This window comes from Zeugodacus cucurbitae, chromosome 3 (genome assembly GCF_028554725.1).
Source record: "Zeugodacus cucurbitae isolate PBARC_wt_2022May chromosome 3, idZeuCucr1.2, whole genome shotgun sequence".
Lineage (NCBI taxonomy): Eukaryota > Metazoa > Arthropoda > Insecta > Diptera > Tephritidae > Zeugodacus > Zeugodacus cucurbitae.
In genome coordinates this window covers 71334992-71351602 of record NC_071668.1, presented here as the reverse complement: position 1 = coordinate 71351602, position 16611 = coordinate 71334992, and the positions used below count along the sequence as shown (strand labels likewise).

At 36.7% G+C, this 16611-nt stretch overlaps 1 protein-coding gene across 1 annotated transcript in view; it reads left to right on the top strand.

Moving 5' to 3' along the window:
• The first annotated feature begins 847 nt into the window (after nucleotides 1–847).
• The window catches only part of LOC105217594 (probable WRKY transcription factor protein 1), a 56576-nt gene continuing 40812 nt past the window's right edge, over nucleotides 848–16611 (top strand). Inside the window, exon 1 of the mRNA XM_011192665.3 lies at nucleotides 848–1918. Coding sequence (XP_011190967.2) covers nucleotides 1116–1918 — 803 coding nt within the window. The 5' untranslated portion in view covers nucleotides 848–1115. The remainder of the gene's footprint in view (nucleotides 1919–16611) is intronic.

Here is a 16611-nt window from a genome sequence, read left to right as displayed (position 1 = left end):
AAGTGAAAATTGCAATTTAATTAGATTTCCATGCGTCTGAGTAGACGAGAAAGGGGACGGGAATAATAAATAGACTCCAGTATTGTCATTGACAAGAGTTAACGGAAAGAATTTAGGTCAAAAGTGCCACTTGTTATGTACTACAACAAATAGCTACAAAATAAGAAATAGCAAAAACAACAACAAAACAAGTGTGAACGAACGGTGTTGTATCGAAATTTAAAAAATAAACGGTAAAAAAATCAAATAATATTTTCTGGAATATATTTGTACTGCGCAGCTAGTATATGTATATGTTGCTAAAGTGCTAAGTGACTGCTAAATGTTGCGTCAATTGAGTAAATGCCTTCAAAGAACCGTTAAGCGGTGACGAGATAAACACGACAAGATCAACTCGGCTTACTAGCTTAGCTAGCTATCAAAACTGGAGCAGTAGAACGGTTTTAAAATCGTTTTTGTATATGTGTTACATATTGCCCCGGTGCTGTTGTGGCTAGCACGAGCTATGGCAATTAGCACCTGACGAGTGATCGTCGGCATTACTACTGGGTCTATATACCGCTTTGCTAAGTGAGTGTGAGTGAAATGTAATTGATAATTGCCTTAGCATGGCGGACATGTGATGGTTGTTCTAGATACTGAAGATATTTTGAGTATTAAAGAATCGAAGAAATATTTAAATATTTATCGTAGATTCCTTTTTAAAGCATTCTCCGGCGGATTTCTTTTGAGTATAAGCTGGTGTGCGTGATTGCAGGTGTATTTGTAGCAACTGCCAGTTTATATGTATGTGTGTTGTCACTAGTTGTCAGCTGCTGGAGGCAACAAAGCTCGCCACAAGATTTTAAAACAGTTGCAAACCGGCACTCAGACTGAACGGTATTAGACAGTTGCTGGAGTGTAAGAAAAAAACGAGCTTAAGAATCACTCACTCATAAGTGGTGATTTAAGGTGCGCGTGAAATATTTCGAAAAAAAAATTATTAAAAAAATAAAAATAACTCTGAAAAAAAAAAATCGAAATCCAAAAAAAAAAAAAAATTCTGAAAAGATAAAAATAATTGAAAAGACATAAAATCAACGAAAAGTGTACGAAAAGAATCCAAATTCAAAAAAATGTTGCAACACACCACAAAGTTCAACACACAGCCCACCGGCAAATGTCGCCCCACACTCTTCGCCTTAGTATTTGTATTTTCCATGACTGCCTTCGCTTTCACCGAAGCGCTGCAGGACACAACGAGCGCGGAGCAACTTGCCAATGCCAACGAAAACGAAGTTAATGCCAAAGTGGTGAGAATATTGATGAGCGCCAACGATCAACAAGAGTCAGCGCATGTTGACAAAGACAGTAAATTTCTGCTCGTCAATATAGAGCAACAAAATGATGCCGAAAAGCTGCTGGCAACAACAATAAGAGAGCAAAAACAACAACAACATAAAAATAAACGCGATGTTAACAACACAACAACAGTGAATGAAAATAACAACAACCAAAGCACCGTTAAACAAGGTTACTACGAAGAACAACAACCAGTAGTTGTACACGCTGAAACATTGCCCGCGCTTGGTCGGCGACAAGATGATTTTGGTGCGCCACCTAGCGGTTATCAGGATGCCTATTATGCGCGCCCTGGTTCTGTGTACGATGACGATGAAGAGGAGGAGTCACAGGAGGACGCTGATGGTTATCCTTATGAGCAGCAACCAACAGCTGGTTATTATGGTGGTGATAATGTTGATAGTAATGCTGCTGAGGAGAGTGTTGCCGATGAAGCGGAGAGCGTGGGTGAGGGACGTGCTGCAGGCAATTATGATTCATACTATCGACAATGGCATTATGCGACACCGGCGCCGATACAGCGTCCAAATGGCGGTTGGGATGTGCGTGATAATCGCAAATTGCAGAATGGAGAACGGTAAGTGAGGAATGTTGTTGTAGAGAGCGAAATTATTGTCATCGGTGACTCCGAAGAAAAATGTGAGAGAAGAGTGAGTGAGAACTAAATCGAAATGAGCTAGAGAACTATTATTAGGGGAGTCATATTGTCTGGTGAGCCACTACCAAGATTCTTCGAAGATTTTGGATAATTGATTGACGCGAAGAGAAAAACTTAGTATTTCATTATTGCTATTGAATACACTTATGTAGTTAAGAAAACCCCGATATCCGAGACGTGATCAAAATAGGGTTAGATCGGTAAAATAACTGGGCTTGGCCGAATGAAATCCTGTAATGTAGAACTTGTTTTTTGGGTATTGCTGTTAATATCCTGAAGACTAGGTCCTGAGATCTCTGATTTAAAGCCAGGAGAAGACAGTCATGAGAACTTGTAGATAGGATAGAAATTTAGAATTTCTTCCAATGTTGAGAAATACTTCAGAAATCTTCTGCGCTGAATTTTAATGTGAAACCTTAGAAAGAGAATATCTGGGGTCTCGAGAAAGAGGTACTTATGATATTTATAAACTCGCATCCTCAAAACTCTTTCAAGATTATTCTCAATATTTTTTCATAATCTTTAAGAACTCAACTTACAACAACACTACACATGTACAAACCAAAACAACAACAATTCATTCAAACACACAGCGCGGCAACAGCAGTGGCATTAATTAACAAGCAACATAATGTTGCAAGTTATTAAGCATTGCGGTTGCAAGCACGAACAGCAGCTAAGCCATGTTGCAACAAAAGTTGTTGGTTGTTGTTGAAAGTTATGGTGCTATTAGAAGTGTTGCATTAACGTCTTCTAGTTGTTGTTCCTATTATAAAAGCAGCATTGTGGCTACTTTTGTTGCAATTTTATTTCGCGTTACTGCTGTTGTTGTTGTTGTTGTTGCATACTCATTTGTGATTTGTGCGTGTGTTATAAAGTAATTAGCAATTGTTTCGTTGCCACCAAATTTTGTGCATGCAACACATGTTGCAACATAAGCTGAGACATAGCACAAACTAACTACGCTTATGCAGCAATAAAATCGTCTACAAACAGACACACGCTCGTGCTTGTGCCACATGTTGACAACTGCGCAGCGGTTGCAACGCATGCTTGCCACAAATGCAACAATGCAAACTAATTTCACTTGAATACACATATTTATAAGCTATAATGCTAGTGTTGTTGTTGCTGCCACTCACCTATGTTGCATTAACACTCCCCTTCTAAATATTTCCGTTAGTTCGCGTACTTGCAACACAATGTTGCACGTGCGTGCGTGCCGCTAGCGCTTGCATGTCTGCGACTTTTGTTTATTATTGTGAGTTTTACTCGCTTTAAAATCTTTGTTGTTGTTGCTGTTGTGTTGCTATTGTTTGCTGTTGCTTCATCGCCGACGCTACTTTGTGTCTGCCGCATAATAGGTTGGCCAATAAAAACGCATACGCACGCATTTCTTGCCACTTTGTTGCAACCACAAATTTATGATGTGCATACATGTTGCATGCGGCATGGTACATGTTGGATTTCACTCGCATTATTATTGCATACTCCCACATATTGTGATATCTGTATGTCTATGTGTGCGAGTCGGGTGAACATAAAATTTTGTGGGAGTAGGGGCCTGGAAAGAAAACAAAAATAAATTTTGAGTTTGTTTAAAAGTTGTTTGTTGTTGTAGTCCCTGGAAACCTATCCCAAATTATTTGTGGCATGTTACTGAGTTGACAGTCCTTATTCAGAAAGTTTTAAGGGCCTGAAGCTACTGTCGTGGGAAAACATATAAGAATTAACTCTTCGTTCGCACTTCGTTTCTCATTACAGCGAATGAACAATATGAAGCACTTTTGCAGCGATCTGATGATAGATCATCTCACGAGCTTAGATCGTCCGTCTTATGGAAACTTGCGGAAGAAGCGGCCTTCGTTGGTACTATATGTCTTGATGACATATTTAAAGTACTTCTTGCCTTTTCCTTTTAGAAAAATGTCCAACTGGGGCACAATTTAGCACGACATGTCTATACGCATACGAGTGGGGACTTATCTTACGCATCTCTTGAATTCACATATAATTCACACATTTTCATGTGTATATAAAATAATCTTAAAATTTATATGACACAATAAAGAACTCATTTGTCTTATGCTGCAACAAATTTCAAGCAAATACTGCTTCTAAAATCATATGAGTCGACGGGTGTGGTCGGTTATGCTATGAAAAGTGGATTGTGGACGTGGAAAGCTAAATATGCTGGGCTATATTTTAAAGTTATGCATGAAAATATATGAAAGCTTAATATAGTATCATTATGTGTGTTATTGAGGTTAGCTTCAAGTAGTATGAATCATGGTTCGATAGTACCAAAAAGGCTGATTTTTCTGGATTAAGCTCTTATTACCAATTAAAAATTCTTGAGTAATCGATATTGGTAAAATAGGAACTGAATCGTTTTCGTACGCCTTCTTGAAGTTATCGATCTACAATGCTCCTAAACATCGTGAAATGAAACATCGATGGTTCGATGTATCGATGTTTCTTCAAAACCCATCGAAATCAAAAACATCGGCCATTAAAACATCGATACATCGCTGTATTTTTTGAATTTTTTTAACTTATTTTAAATTTAGTGTGAAAAGCTAAGGGATACAGATGCAGAAGTATAAATAAATTAAATGTTGTACGTCTTAAGTTGATAGATTTTATTTCACTTAGCATTATATGTCTGTTAAAGTTTTTCTCAAAATTTCATTTCAAAACAACGACATGGAAAGTTTTTTCACTGTCATTTCTTTTCGATCTTACTTCTGCGTGATAGTTGCCCTGGGTTTAGAAAATGGTCTTTTACTCGGCACTGAAACACAGTATTCATGTCAACCCAAACTCTATTGGCTTCTGATTGGTAGGGGTAACAGCCGAGATACACTTTCCAACCAACCTTCCGTACCTGTAATTGTAGATAAATTTGACAGCGTACATTTCACCTTTTGGTGTACCAAATGTTTATTCAGGTTCCAAATATCAAACGAGTATTCTATTTCACATTCATCCGAAGATTCCGTTGTATCAGCGCGATTCTTTGAATTTTTTATGAAGCAAAAAAAAGTATTTATTTTAACCATAGCATCTTTAAAATTCAGTAATTTGAATCTCTGATCTAACGCAGTAGCCTACGCCAGAATTAAATTGTATAAATAAATCATAAAAGTAACCGCAGGTCCAAGCGCACATTCCCTTAACGAATTCTCCGTAGTTTACAAAAATCGAATTCCAATGTAATAAAGCGTATCCAAATAGAGGGTTTCGAGTTAATACCCGAAAAAGTGTGAACGTATGATGTCCAATTTTTATATAACATCGACATAAAACATCGTTGCAAGTTACATCGATGGATCGATGTTTTTAGATTCGAGACATCGATGCTTTTTGACGAAAACATCGATGTTTCAAAAACATCGAAACATCGTTTGCATCTCTACTCTTGACTTGGTTTTATATATATGTATGTATGTGCTCTATTGGGCACATCGACACATCAGTGACAAATTTCATTGGATATTCATGGATATTCAGCTACTTTAATTAAAATCAATTTTTATATCTGAGCCGGGAACATAACTGTTCTACATACCTTATCATCATTGACTGGTATAGGTAATTTCAGAATGACTGATGCTAATGACCTCGGAGAGTATTTGTTAATATAGTCATTGATGGTACTGTATTAAATGAACATATCTATGTATAAATAAAAATGAAGGCAGGATAGAAGTTTATTACTTAAGAAAATATTATGGAGAACATAGAGAGTCTCTAAATTGCTCTTGAGGGTTAGAAATATAAATCAAGATGTTGAAAGACTTGACAAAAGATATTAGATATACGAAAAAATGCCTCAAGTTATTCGACCTAGAAGTCCAAGTGATCCACATACCAATAAGGTAAATTTTAAAAATATTTCAGTCGTACTAAAACGTGTCGTGTCTAATTTAATCAAAAATTAAATTATTTTAATCAACAATAGTTTAAGAGAAATATTTAAATTCAAAAATGATTTTAAATATTTAGTAGCAGTTTTTGAATTTCTAAATATTTTTTTGCATTACTATTTTCAAACAATTCTATGTAACTAACTTCATTTGAAATTCATAGCACAATTTTTAATAAATTATTAACACGTAAATGTGCGAGTAAATTGCATTTGAAATGTATTTATTTATTTATTAAATATAAAGCAATTTAGATGTCACATAAAACCTAACGCACACGCACATACATTTGTACATAATTTTAAAACTAATTTGTGTAAGCGTGTGTATTTGTGAGCGGAAAAGGACTTTCAGTAACTACGTAATTCAGTATAATTAACTACAAATTAAATTGCTTTAGTGCATATATATATACACTTACAAATGTATGTTGTAAGGCATATGCGAGCAACCTGATATACAACCAAATCAGCCATCATTGACTTGACCAAGGTATAATGAAATGATTTTACACTAGCCAGTAGGAAATTAAAAAGGCACCGATTTGATATTTTGCTGAAGAACTATTATAATTTTTAGGGCATCACAAAACCTTAACAAGGAGTATAATCTTTTACTTTTTAAAGCATCGATAAGTGATCTCTTATTTTTATAGACATTTTTTCATATATCTTTAAATAGATTAAAAATGTATAATTTTACTAAAGGAAATATAGACATACTACCTGTTATTGTCACTATATAATAACCGATATTTCCCTTAATCAAATCTCCATATTCGAAAAATCTTGGAAATCAAAAAAAAAAGAAAAAAAGTGTGGAGTTTTGAACCTTTTTTTATAACGGGTGATTTTTTTGAGGTTAGGATTTTCATGCATTAGTATTTGACAGATCACGTGGGATTTCAGACATGGTGTCAAAGAGAAAGATGCTCAGTATGCTTTGACATTTCATCATGAATAGACTTACTAACGAGCAACGCTTGCAAATCATTGAATTTTATTACCAAAATCAGTGTTCGGTTCGAAATGTGTTTCGCGCTTTACGTCCGATTTATGGTCTACATAATCGACCAAGTGAGCAAACAATTAATGCGATTGTGACCAAGTTTCGCACTCAGTTTACTTTATTGGACATTAAACCAACCACACGAATGCGTACAGTGCGTACAGAAGAGAATATTGCGTCTGTTTCTGAGAGTGTGGCTGAAGACCGTGAAATGTCGATTCGTCGCCGTTCGCAGCAATTGGGTTTGTGTTATTCGACCACATGGAAGATTTTACGCAAAGATCTTGGTGTAAACCCGTATAAAATACAGCTCGTGCAAGAACTGAAGCCGAACGATCTGCCACAACGTCGAATTTTCAGTGAATGGGCCCTAGAAAAGTTGGCAGAAAATCCGCTTTTTTATCGACAAATTTTGTTCAGCGATGAGGCTCATTTCTGGTTGAATGGCTACGTAAATAAGCAAAATTGCCGCATTTGGGGTGAAGAGCAACCAGAAGCCGTTCAAGAACTGCCCATGCATCCCGAAAAATGCACTGTTTGGTGTGGTTTGTACGCTGGTGGAATCATTGGACCGTATTTTTTCAAAGATGCTGTTGGACGCAACGTTACGGTGAATGGCGATCGCTATCGTTCGATGCTAACAAACTTTTTGTTGCCAAAAATGGAAGAACTGAACTTGGTTGACATGTGGTTTCAACAAGATGGCGCTACATGCCACACAGCTCGCGATTCTATGGCCATTTTGAGGGAAAACTTCGGAGAACAATTCATCTCAAGAAATGGACCCGTAAGTTGGCCACCAAGATCATGCGATTTAACGCCTTTAGACTATTTTTTGTGGGGCTACGTCAAGTCTAAAGTCTTCTAAAGAAATAAGCCAGCAACTATTCCAGCTTTGGAAGACAACATTTCCGAAGAAATTCGGGCTATTCCGGCCGAAATGCTCGAAAAAGTTGCCCAAAATTGGACTTTCCGAATGGACCACCTAAGACGCAGCCGCGGTCAACATTTAAATGAAATTATCTTCAAAAAGTAAATGTCATGAACCAATCTAACGTTTCAAATAAAGAACCGATGAGATTTTGCAAATTTTATGCGTTTTTTTTTTTAAAAAAGTTATCAAGCTTTAGTAGGAGGAAGCATCGAAAACCGGAGTGCGGAGCGGCATTAAGTACTATTTCGTGGGAGTGCCTAGACATTTTATATATCCTCTGTCATAACAGACCCCTAATCTGCTGTAAACGTCATTATTAAAGTTACTGCTTCACTAACGGCTTTCCATTTATCGGAGGACTGACACATAAGATCAGTCAAATTTTCATTCCTTAGACTACCTTCTTGGGCGTTCTCAGCTTATTCCTTATATTTGAAAATCGAGGGCAATGAAAACTATACATGTTTACAGTCTACGAAGGACACTGTGTACATCGGACAGTACGAACTATTGCCATGACGGAATTTGTACAGGGAGTTTTTAAAGCGCCCGTGACCGCTCAATATTTGGGACTGGTGAAAATCAAAGTCTAAATGCTGTCTATTTATCTACGAATGGATGTCGGTTATGTGTCTGTGGGTCCACCGTCATTTGGTTGAGGTTTCCCCCCGGGAGTTTTGGACCCTGGAGCGAAACACATGTATAAAAGAATATATTATTCAGGACTTTTTTGCGCTAAATTAGTGTAAGCTTTGAGCTAAAATAATCCATGTATGTATGTAAATGGCGTGGAACCGTTTGCCGGTTATAGCCGAATCGATGAGAGCGCGCCACTCCTCTCTTTCCTTCGCTGTTCGGCGCCAGTTGGAGACTCCAAATGTAACCAGATCGCACTCCACCTGGTCCCTCCAACGGAGTGGAGGCCTTCCCCTTCCTCGGCTTCCTCCGGCGGGTACTGCATCGAACACTTTCAGAGCTGGAGTGTTTCCGTTCATTCGGACAACATGACCTAGCCAGCGTAGCCGCTGTCTTTTTATTCGCTGAACTATGTCAATGTCGTCGTATAAATCGTACAGCTCATCGTTCCATCGTCTGCGGTATTCGCCGTTGCCAATGTTCAGAGGACCATAAATCTTACGCAAAACATTTCTCTCGAAAACCCCAAGAATCGTCTCATCGGATGTTGTCATCGTCCACGCTTCGGCGCCATACATCAGGACGGGAATAATGAGCGACTTGTAAAGTTTGATTTTGGTTCGCCGAGAGAGGACTTTACTTTTCAATTGCCTACTCAGTCCATAGTAGCACCTGTTGGCAAGAGTGATTCTGCGTTGGATTTCAAGGCTGACATTGTTGGAGTTGTTGATGCTGGTTCCCAGGTATACGAAATTATCCTCGACTTCGAAGTTATGACTGTCAACAGTGACGTGGGAGCCAAGACGCCAATGCGCTGACTGTTTGTTTGATGACAGGAGATATTTCGTCTTGTCCTCGTTCACCACCAGACCCATACGCTTCGCTCCTTTATCTATTATGGAAAAAGCAGAACAAACGGCGCGATTGTTGCTTCCGATGATATCAATATCATCGGCGTACGCCAACAGCTTTACACTCTTATAGAAGATTGTACCTTCTCTATTTAGCTCTGCAGCTCGTATAAGCATCAAGTTTAAGAAGTCACACGAGAGTGAGTCACCTTTTCCGTAACTTCGTTTGGTATGGAAGGGCTCGGAGAGGTCCTTCCCAATTATGACGGTGCTTTTGGTATTGCTCAACGTCAACTTACATAGCCGTATCAGTTTTCCATTAGTAATCGTACGAAATTGTTTTAGTAATTACTGGATTTTTATTTTTCTGATAGTTAATTGTAAGAATTTTAACTAAAAATTTATCAGTTGGTCTCAACGTGAAAGTACTTAGGGGTTTTTCATGATTTTTTTTTTTTAATTTTCCCCTAAAGGTATGCAATTACCGAAATTTTTATATCGATTAAAATATGTTCACCACCTATTGGCTCATTATACTACCGTTATATGTGTTTTGAAATAAAGAAATATGTTGCCTCAATCTAGGCGCAATATTAAAAACATTTTCAAAACAAAAACCTTGCGAAAATTTAGAAGAGATATAGAATTATAATTTATTCTAACAAAATTGTCAATCAGCTATGCCGACAGGGTTGCCAAGCGCATTATATATGTAAATACAAACAAACACTAGCAACTGTATGCATTTGAAGAACACTGGACAAGTGCAGGAAACCAATAAACAGCTGTAGTTACAAGCTTACACGCACACATACATATATAAATACGTTTTCCTGACAGCAGTGACAGCGTTTACTGAATTCTACATCCTCGGGCGCTACATTACAATAACGGAATATTTACAACAATTACTGAGATGCATACATATGCAATGCAATTTGTTGTATATTACAGAAATATATATGTGTTTGTAAATATATATGTATGTATGTATTTATGCATGCAAATATATGTAAATTGTGGCGATTTTAATGGTAAAATCGTATTGTATGAAGCGGAAGTGATTGAGAAATTTTAAATCCCATTAAATTTCACTTCGGAATTGACTGAAATTTCCGTGCGAATGAAGTTTCCAAATAAAAATTGTGTGCTAAAGTCAGTGTGTGTGTATGTTTGTACATTTATTTGCAGAAATTTACGCACATTTGCTGTGTTAAATTTAAATTAACAATTATGCATAATAAAGGCAGGCAAGCATACGTGTAAATAGCATTTAAATATATATAAAATATATAGACATACAAACATATATATATATATATATATATACAGTTATATATATATATAACTGTATTTGTGTGTGTCTGTGTGTGTGAGTGCATATTGGCATAATCAATGGCAGCCATTGACCAGCACGGCGCACGAGACATGATTGTGCGGCAGCTGTACTTGAGGCTTACAGTTGTAAGCATACTTTTATATAACTATATATATATGTATATGAGTGTTGTTGTTGTTGTTACCATTGTTACTGTTGTTATTATTTCAATGATTGTTGTTAGTTGAAAATTTGTTTTATTATTATTATCGTAGTTGTTGTTGTTGTGCAAGCAATTGCTGCAGGCGCCACAGTCTCACTGTCAAGTTGATTACGCATAATTGCAGGCTTTTATTGCAAAGTGTTGTGGCGACTGCAACGCATGCGTTTGTGGACTTTTTACAGTTAACTGTGTGCTTGTGTGAGTTTTTATTGCCCCATACGCATGCTTGCTGTATACACATACAGCTGTCGCAGTCTAGTGTGCACGCGTGCTTGCCCTTATTTAACTGCATTATTTGCAATTTTTTATTGTTATTGTTGTTGTTTTTTAATATTGTTGTCTGTCTTTAATTTTTGTTAAGTATGTGTAAACAGTAAGCCTGCATTTTTTATATTTATACACATACATATGCTTCGATGAGTTTATTTATTTCACTTATTTGTATTTATTGTTGTTGTTGTTGTAAAGATTTACTTGTGTAAATATGTATATGTAATTAGGCGAATTGTTACAGTACGGCAGCTTTTGTGAGAGGCTCTTTTATAGAGGCTGAAAAATTACAAAAACACCTGAGAGTCGCTTCTAGAAGGGTGAAACAATACATAGAAATTAGTTTATGTATTTTAAGGAAAAGCTTTTAAATACCTCTTTGTCGAAAAAATAGCACAGAATTGATGCTGAATGTTTTTTTGTTCTTTCTGCACCGATAGCTCTTTCACGAAGTGTTCTGTTTGAGCTTCGTTTTCTAAACATCGGCAAAAAAATAAATTTCGGTAGGAGCTAGAGAGTTAAGATGTTCCAGAGAATTATTCGTCGGAAAATTTCATTGAGGATCTCTTCAGATGAAATATTCATGCGAATTAAATTGAGGTCAAGAAAACAATAACAAACAGATATGGCCCCTGAAAATATGCAACAATTTTTAATAAGAGCGTTTTTTCTTTATTTAGTGAATGAGAATTCATTTTTTTTTAAATTGTATTAAATAGAATACTACAAGGTATTTAAACAAAATAGTACATAGAAATATTTACGATTTTCAGGAAAAAAAAAACAAATTAAAAACAATTGTAAAAAAATTAAATTTAATAACTAGCATCATATTTTGCTTAATTTCAGCAAATTTCGTTTAACTTCTTTTTTTAATTTTACATATTTATGGTTTTTATGAACAGCTGGCAACTCTAATTTAAAATAAGTCCATATTAAAGACCTCCCAAATACTCTTAGAAGAATTCTTTTCGACACATTTTTTCCTTTAATATCTTATTATTTTTAATATTTTACAACTTTTTGTTTAAGTGGCAACTCTATTTCAAAAATTGACTGAATTGGAAATTTATTAATTTCCTTTCCATTCGTTTTCTATATTATACTACTTCTATCCTTGATTTGTTGTAATGTGATCGAAAATCGTTCTCCGTGCCGTTCGATACCAAACGAGGTTTCAGACAAGGTGACTCGCTATCGTGTGACTTCCTTAACCTGATGCTGGAAAAATTAGTACGAGCCGCAGAGCTAAAGAGAGAAGGTACAATTTTCTATAAGAGTAAGACAGATACTGGCGTATGCCGATGATATTGATATCATTGGAAGCAACAACCGCGCCGTTAGTTCTGCTTTTTCCCGCCTGGATAGGGAAGCGAAGCGAATGGGTCTAGTGGTGAACGAGGACAAGACGAAATATCTCCTGCCATCAAACAAACAGTCAGCGCATTCGCGTCTTGGCTCCCACGTCACTGTTGACAGTCATAACTTTGAAGTTGTAGATAATTTCGTATACCTAGGTACCAGCATCAACACCGATAATAAAGCTTTTCATATCAGCCTTGAAATCCAAAGTAAAGTCCTCTCTCGACGAACAATAACTAAACTCTACAAGTCTCTCATCATTCCCGTCCTATGAGACGGCACTAGGAGTTTTCTAGAGAAAGGTTTTGCCGAAGATTTATGGTCCCTTAAAAATTGGCAACGGCGAATACCGCAGAAGATGGAATGATGACATAGACATAGTCCAGCGGATAAAAAGACAGCGGCTACGCTGGCTAGGTCATGTTGTTCGAATGGACGAAAGTGCTGGTGGAAGCCGAGGAATAGGGAGGCCTCCACTCCGATGGAAGCACCAGGTGGAGAAGGACCTGTCTTCACTGGGTATTACCAATTGGCGCCAAAATGCCAAAGGAGAGATGCGTGGCGCGCTGTTGTGGACTCGGCTATAACCGCGTAAGCGGTTTCTACGCCAGTCGAGAAGAAGAAGAAGATCGAAAATCGTATCTTAAGAACTGCGCGAACTGCAAGAACTGGATTTTTATACTCTCGCAACAAAAGTTGCTAAAGAGAGTAATATAGTTTTGTTCACATAACGGTTGTTTGTAACACCCAAAACTAAACGAGTTAGATATAGGATTATATATACCAAAGTGATCAGGGTGAAGAGTGAAGTTCAAATCCGAATGTCTGTCTGTCCGTCCGTCCGTCCGTCTGTGCAAGCTGTAACTTGAGTAAAAATTAAGTTGTCTTGATGAAACTTGGCACACTTATTTCTTGGCACCATAGGAAGGTTGCTTTCGAAAATGAGCAAAATCGGACCACTGCCACGCCCACAAAATGGCGAAAACCGAAAACACATAAAGTGCTATAACTAAACCATAAATAAAGCTATGGAAATAAAATTTGGTATGAAGGATCGCACTATGAAGGCGCATATTTGGATGTAATTTTTTTGGGGAAGTGGGCGTGGCCCCGCCCCCTACTAAGTTTTTTATACATATCTTGCAAAAAAATATAGCTATATAAACCAAACTTTCTGCAGTCGTTTTTGTTAGCCATTTCCTAATACAGTCCAAAAATGAAAGAAATCGGATCATAACCACGCCCACCTCCCATACAAAAGTTAGGTTGAAAATTACTAAAAGTGGGTTAACTCACTAACAAAAAACGTCAGAAATACTAAATTTCACATAAGAAATGGCGGATAGAAGCTGCACTCAGATTTTTTTACAAAATGGAAAATGGGTGTGGCGTCGCCCACTTATGGGTCAAAAACCATATCTCAGGAACTACTCTACCGATTTCAATGAAACTTGGTTTGTAATAGTTTCCTTACATCCCAATAATATGTTGTGAAAATAGGCCAAATCGCTTCACAACGACGCCTACTTCCTATATACCAGAACTTTGAAGACAATCTGAATCGTTTACTTTACAATATATAAAGTAAGTACTAGTGAGGATATCGGTGAAGAACTTTGCACAAATACTATGTTAACAGTATGGCAGCCCCATTCTAAAAATCACCGAAATCGGACCATAGGTTTTTAAAACCCCATATATCGAACACGATGACCTCGGTGCTTCTAACCTAACATTATGGTTTCCAACTTTCAATGGACCTTATACAATATATATGACGAATATGTGGGTCAAATTGTGTATTATATAATATAAATAAAGTTAAATAAATAAATTGCGAGAGTATAAAATGTTCGGTTACACCCGAACTTAGCCCTTTCTTACTTGTTGAATCTCTGTTTGCTCTACTGCCCAGCCAGGTTTTGTACAGAGTAATAGAATAATTATTCTCTAGTGCAAGTAAATTATTAATTTTAGTGTTCTACATATTTTTTGCACATACTGTACTTGAATTAACATAAAATCACTTTTGCACTCATCCATACTCACATACTTACATATGTATATTTACAGTGCGCATGTGAGATTAAAAAAAAAATGCCAGCTGCATATTTACAAATATGTCCACGCATATTAAATGCTGAAATACATACATACATATATGTACGTATATATAAATGTATATATATATATATATATATATAATAAACTTGCATTTATCAATTTGCATTTACACGCATAAAGTTCTGCCTTTGCTGCGGCGCTTATTTATTTTTACGCTCAGTTTAATTTTATGCAAATACTCAGCAGATTTTACAAGCACTGCATGCAACAACCACAATAACAACAACAATAATAACCACAATGAAAACAATAAAGTTTTAAGTTGAAATAACAATAGCAAGTACGATGATAATATTATTACCAATATGATATGCATTTTGAGCAACTGAGCGTAATATAACCTACAAACACACCGCATACACTTCGGTGTATGTGTGAGTGTGTATTATAGCATGCAGCTGTCTATTTAAGTATTATTTCAACGCCTCTGCGTTGCTCAACCAACCAGCCAACCAATTCCCATTGAACTGTCATTATACTTGGCAAGCGTTATGTAAGCGCCGACACCGCTGCTACTGCAGCTGCACGCTTTCAAGTTGCCAAGGACGGCAACTTCATCCTTTCGCCAAGTGCGGATCAGCGTGTCTTGAGCGCGACTGACATTGAGTGCGAAATAATGAGCTGTACAATCTGCATACATATCTATGTTGTAAGTAGGTGTGTGTTGCAAGTTGCAGATTTTATTATATAAATCGCACTTGAAATAAACTTTCGACTGACAAGAGGCTTTATATGAAGACATAGATGTATGTACATATTGGTATATATGTATATAAGTATATGATGACTTATTGTGTATTTTTGTATATATGTAAACTTATCTGTATATTTGTGTGTATAAATTAATTTCATCAAATCCTGATTTATACAGGCAGCTTATAGTTTTCGTAGCAGTTTCATGGTATCAAATGCAAATTTTGTTTGTATACATACATAAATCTATATAGATACATATATATACAGTTATCTAAAGTTGTCTCTATTACACAAATATTTGGCTTATTTGTTTGTTGTCATATTGCATTTTGTGATTTTGTAGTTCTTTGCTTGGAATATTTTAATTAATTTTGTTTTGATTTGCATTTGTAGCATTCATATTTGGTAAATAGTTGTGAAAATATATATAACTCGGGGCTAACAGTTAATATGATGTTCTTTTTATTGTGTGTTTAGAAGCTGGTGGAGGCCAGTGATGTGGCATATCAAATTAATATTTGAAAGTGAAATCTATAAGAGCGAAATTTTGATAAAATACTACTTTCTCTCACTCGGATTTCAAAAAGCTTCAGAAAAGCGCTCTTTTACACTTTCGGTGCTAGAAATTAAGCTTTTGATGCAATCGTATACAGTCTTGTGTATGTCTCTACTGCTCAGTTCTGCTTTGGTGTCCCAAAATAATCCTCTTCAAAACTACAAATTATGAAAGTTTTGGGAAAGCCTAGGAAGCAATAGATCATTTGATAGAATTTGTTTCGTCTGAGTAACTTTTCCAGATAGGGTTAAGCACTGGTCGATTAAATCGATTTCTTTTTTTATATCGATCTTGGACATTTGTGTCAACATTATATATATATTTGGCGTAGGAACCGCTTTAAGCGATTATAGCCGAATCCACCAGAGCGCGCCACTCATTCCTCTTTTTTGCTTTTTGGCGCCAACTGGAAACACCAAGTGAAGCCAGGTCACTTTGCACTTGGTCATTCCACCGGAGTGGAGATCTCCCTCTTCCGCGACTTCCACCACCGGGCACTGCATCGAACACTTTCAAAGCTGGAGTTTCTTCGTCCATTCGAACAACATGACCTAGCCAGCGTAACTGCTGTCTTTTTATTCGCTGAACTATGTCTATGTCGTCGTTTAACGCGTACAGCATCGTTCCATCGTCTACGGTATCCGCCGCTGCCAATGTAAATAGTACCATAAATCTTACGCAAAATCTTTCTTTCGAAAACCCCAA